Here is a 5,000-nt window from a genome sequence, read left to right as displayed (position 1 = left end):
TGAGTTAGGCTTACTTTGAATACTTTGAATACTAAATTGTGCTTGCCTGACTGTAAAAGTGAGAGTGTTTGCATGGTATGTACCGTTGAAAAAGAGCCGCAATGCCGAGAATCAGTAGGAGAAGGAAACAAGCAAGGATGGCGTATAGCGGCGTGAGGATCTGTTTTAGGACTGAAACCTTCTTGCTTTTCTCGCCTGTTGAAATGAAAAACAATGGAGCATTATTATTATTATTATTATTATTATGAACATTTATGCGCCTAATCTAAATATAGCCCTAGGCGCTTACATATTAATTTCTGCCATTTGAAATGGAATTTTTTACAGACAGACAGACAAACAGACATTTTTTACACACAATATATAACGATTTACATCGGCCAGTAAACCTCAAGCCTATTAGGCGAGCATTCACCTTTCACGGCCTTTATTCCAAGTCAAACGGGTATTTGGTGGACATTTTTATCTATGCCCATACAATTTTGCCAGGAAAGACCCTTTTGTCAAACGTGTGATCTTTAACGTGCACACCAAATGTAGTGTACACGACGGGACCTCGGTTTTTCGTCTCATCCGAAAGACTATGGCATGGCAAACATATTTTAGAATTCCAGAATCATGATAATGCAGATGTTTAGAGATTTTAAAAGATGCTGGTAAAAAGGTGTTCTTTATAACATTTACTTTTGCACACGAGTAAAATACATGTATTTTAATTTAAAAAGAACGGAAACCATTCCAACAATGATTGCAGTAATTTTATTTTTCATTGGATTGTGAATAATAACGAATATAGAGAAAGAAAACAATAATAAAGACAATGATAAAACAACAACAAAAACACACAAACAAAGCCTGCAAATAAATAAGTAAACAACCAAACAAACAAACGAATAAACAAACATACAAAAAAGCGATCACATGCATACCAGGTGCAATTTCGATTGTGCAGGTTCCCTTTGCTTCTTTGATGGCGGTGGATATGCAAAAGTAGATGCCAGCCTTGTCTGCAGTGATGCCAGGAAGGCTCACCCTCAGGTAAGAATGGGTCTTCTGGTCAACCTGATAGCCCTCCTTTGGCACGAAGCAGGACTCTTCTTTGTCACAGCGCACGATTTCCTCTGAAATGTAACGTACAGTACTTGTATGCACTGGAGAGTATAGCCACGTTCCTAATTATTGCAGTACATAGAATATGGTGTGGATAAACTGCGGTACATCGACAGCCATTAGGCTGTTTACAAAACAAAACATATAAATTGTTTAAATTTTTGTTGTAACCGTATCTTTCAACACTATATGTTGAATTTGTGTATTTGTTGCATTCGCTTAAATACGTCAGTTTTATGATATTTTCTACCTGTCACAAACAAAGGGAATAAACATTTCATTCAAATAACTAACTAATAATCATTTGATCGATGTTATTACCTGTATCTCCAGTTTCAGGGAAGTATTTTTCCAGGGTTACACCAGTTATGCCGATGTTTTTGGAAAACATGCAAAAAAGGGAGGAATCTTCGCCTAGTGACACGGGAGAACTCGTATGGCAGGAAACAGGGTTGAGACCTGTCTCATCATGTTCTGCAAAAAGCAAGCATTAAATGAACAATAACACTCAATTCCGAAATTGTAATGTCTCTGTATGTATATGTACATTGTACGGAAGAAGAAGAAGAAGAAGAAGAAGAAGAAGAAGAAGAAGAAGAAGAAGAAGAAGAAGAAGAAGAAGAAGAAGAAGAAGAAGAAGAAGAAGAAGAAGAAGAAGAAGAAGAAGAAGAAGAAGAAGAAGAAGAAGAAAAAGAAGACGACGAAGAAGAAGAAGAAGAAGACGACGAAGAAGAAGAAGAAGAAACAAGAACAAGAACAAGAACAACATGAACTAGAAGAACAAGAACAAGAACAAGAAGAACAAGAACAACAAGAACAATAAGAAGAAGAAGAAGAACAACAACAACAACAACAACAACAACAATAACAACAACAACAACGTTAACAACAACAACAACGCAATTAAATGACAACAACACAATACAACAACATTTACAACTATATACAGCAGCACAATTTGTGCAAAGACAATACAGGTTAACATACTTTTGACAGTCAGGTCACAGTTGGCAGCAAAGGCCTGATCGGCTGGAAGGGTCTTACAGGTGTACTTTCCAGAGTGTTTTTGTTGCGCAGATGGAAGTTGAAATGTCACTTTACCTTCTGCACTTGCAGTTTTTAGGACACAGTCGTCTACAAACCGACATTTCGGGTCAGCATTGTTCCATTCACAAATGACAATAATCTCTGCAAGAGAATAATATATATATATTTTTGTTAGCTGAAGCGCATGTGATTTTGTTTATTATTTTAAATTGTTCACATAAATTATAATTATACGCGCCAAAATATGTTATTCAAAACAATGCACGTCGCAAATTGTTCAGTAGCTATTTTAATTTGAACGTAATAAGACGTACGTGTGTTTTAGTTGTTATTGGCATTGGTTTTATATTTGTTACACTGAAGAATCTTATGCGTGTCTTAACTAAAGTGCCAATCACATGCTAAATACACCAATGACAGAAACTGAAATTGCCTAAAATCACTGTTGTTTATTATTTTAAATTGTTCACATAAATTATAATTATACGCGCCAAAATATGTTATTCAAAACAATGCACGTCGCAAATTGTTCAGTAGCTATTTTAATTTGAACGTAATAAGACGTACGTGTGTTTTAGTTGTTATTGGCATTGGTTTTATATTTGTTACACTGAAGAATCTTATGCGTGTCTTAACTAAAGTGCCAATCACATGCTAAATACACCAATGACAGAAACTGAAATTGCCTAAAATCACTGGCATGCACATGTTGAATACCAAAAACACTCACAGCAACCACCGCCATCAAAACTGCATCACAAACAACACAAGCAACAACAAAATAAACAACTAAATGTGCATATACATACCTGCTTCGCCAGATGTGCGTCGATACACATAGAAACTATTTCTAGTCTTGTTGAGATCCTTGTGAAAATCACAGGTGACTTCAGCGGCGGTTCCTTCCAGAACAGTCCCCGAGGTCTTGCACGTTATGGGTTCTTCTCCTGTATTAAAACAAACACATGTAACAAAATATAACCTAAATATTACTTAAACGATATAAACGAAATATTGCTTGTAAACGTTTGCGAACGTAATGTGTATCACACCTAAACGGATTTACCTACGATGGTCACACAAGAGGGTATTTGAAAGAGAGATTGAGACAGACAGCTAGACACACATACGGAGTGATGCACAGGTACATGCAGGAAAACATACAAAGGTAAGCTCAGACTGTCGTGAAATAAAAAACATAAGAGGTAGAACATTGCGGGAGAGAAGTGTTCATTTTGTTTGTATTCAACACAAACCTGGGCCTGGGCTTCCTGTGGCACACAGACACAATGTCAAAAGAATTGCCAAGAAGTACAATGTATTCATCTTGATATCTGCACACAAAAATCATGGTACATGTAGTGTAATATTTGTAGAAATCATGTTGACGATAAACAGTATATATTTGCATATAAAATACACCCATGATACATAACAACAAATTCAACATTCCTTAAAGAGGAATGGTACAAGCTAAACTGTATTAACACGAAGTGTAATGTACGCAAATAGTGTAACTGCAAGATTATATTAGCATGCTTGATACGCCATAGTGTACGTGTATAGCATTTATTAACAGTCTTCTTGCAAACACAGAACGTCTTCACTACTGACAAAAATGCCTCATGTTTATTATCAAGCTTACTTACCTTGCAATATAGCAACACGTACCCAAGGACGGTACGACTTGCCTAGGGTAGGTACTCGGCTGCAATGACGAATACAGACCTGGTATCTGTACCCCGCAGTGGCTGATCTACTCATGAGCGAGTGTAGGTGATATCGTTTTACATTGTGTATGAGTTGTTTTTCTCTGAGGGGAGGGGTAGTCATTGCTGGCAAGTGGCCATTGGGCTTAAGCCATTTTGTCTGTTGAGTTCTGCTTGCGTCACATAACCTGGCATTACTAATGTTTACACAGACGTATTTTTAAAAACTGTACACTAGTAAAGTAGAACAGGGTCATCATCGCTAAGTGTGAAAATGTCCCGTCATAGCTTTAATCGAAGCTTTGAATTGAGAGTTACCTTCATGTCACTTTGGGTAATCCCATTTGAGATAACGTGTGCTTTACCGTTTGACTTGCCGTTTGTGTCATGAAACCTTGCTTTACTAATGCTGAATGACCTTGTGTTCTTGGAATATACCACTTGCCTCAAAGACAACGGGATCATCCTTGCCCAGAATTGAAACTCCCCGTCAAGCCCCCCTCACACGAAGCATTGACTAAAATGACAGTAATATATGCCTGAATATCCGTAGTGAGTGCAGGTGTTCTTATATGCAGCAGCAGGGTAACCGGTAATTATAAATGTGCGTTTCTGTGTATGTTTTTGTGTGAACTAAGGGTAGTGTTTGCCCGTATTATAGTTAGTCATATATGTACCTGATTTGAGTTTTTTTTTAAAGTAGAGTTAAACGCTCTCTCTCGCTCCTTCTCTCTCTTTCTCTTGCTCGCACTCACTCTCTCTGTCACTGTCGCTCTCTTTCTTCCTCCCTCTCTCTTTCTCTCTCTCTTTGTCTCTCTCTATGTCTCTCTGTATCTGTCTATGTCTGTCTGTCTGTCTATCTGTTTGTCTGTCTGTCTGTCTGTCTGTCTCTCTCTCTCTCTCTCTCTCTCTCTCTCTCTCTCTCTTGGTAAAGAAATGTGGGTAAGAGCCAGATAAAGAGAATACATACAATGCTGTTTACTGCCTACGATCTTGGCTAAGATCCGATAGCATATGCCAAGTTCCCATTACAAAAGGGGACTGACGTCGGTTTATAGAAATCTAGTTGCGAGTTAGATCTTCGAATATTCTGAGGCTGCTTTTGAAGAACTTTTGTGAATGCAATCCATGACA

The 5,000-nt window shown here is 37.6% G+C and overlaps 1 protein-coding gene across 1 annotated transcript in view; it reads right to left on the bottom strand.

Annotated features, from left to right (window-relative positions):
- LOC138973540 (uncharacterized) overlaps positions 1-3,961 on the bottom strand; it is a 5,927-nt gene extending 1,966 nt beyond the window's left edge. Inside the window, exons 1-7 of the mRNA XM_070346257.1 lie at positions 3,807-3,961; positions 3,414-3,491; positions 2,967-3,104; positions 2,098-2,298; positions 1,432-1,584; positions 930-1,121; positions 84-195 (exon numbers count right to left, since the gene is read on the bottom strand). Coding sequence (XP_070202358.1) covers positions 84-195; positions 930-1,121; positions 1,432-1,584; positions 2,098-2,298; positions 2,967-3,104; positions 3,414-3,491; positions 3,807-3,921 — 989 coding nt within the window. The 5' untranslated portion in view covers positions 3,922-3,961. The remainder of the gene's footprint in view (positions 1-83; positions 196-929; positions 1,122-1,431; positions 1,585-2,097; positions 2,299-2,966; positions 3,105-3,413; positions 3,492-3,806) is intronic.
- Positions 3,962-5,000: the final 1,039 nt, after the last annotated feature.

The sequence above is a fragment of the Littorina saxatilis genome, linkage group LG8 (assembly GCF_037325665.1).
Source record: "Littorina saxatilis isolate snail1 linkage group LG8, US_GU_Lsax_2.0, whole genome shotgun sequence".
Lineage (NCBI taxonomy): Eukaryota > Metazoa > Mollusca > Gastropoda > Littorinimorpha > Littorinidae > Littorina > Littorina saxatilis.
The sequence above is the reverse complement of the archived record's forward strand: the minus strand, read 5'-3'. Positions and strand labels throughout refer to the sequence as shown.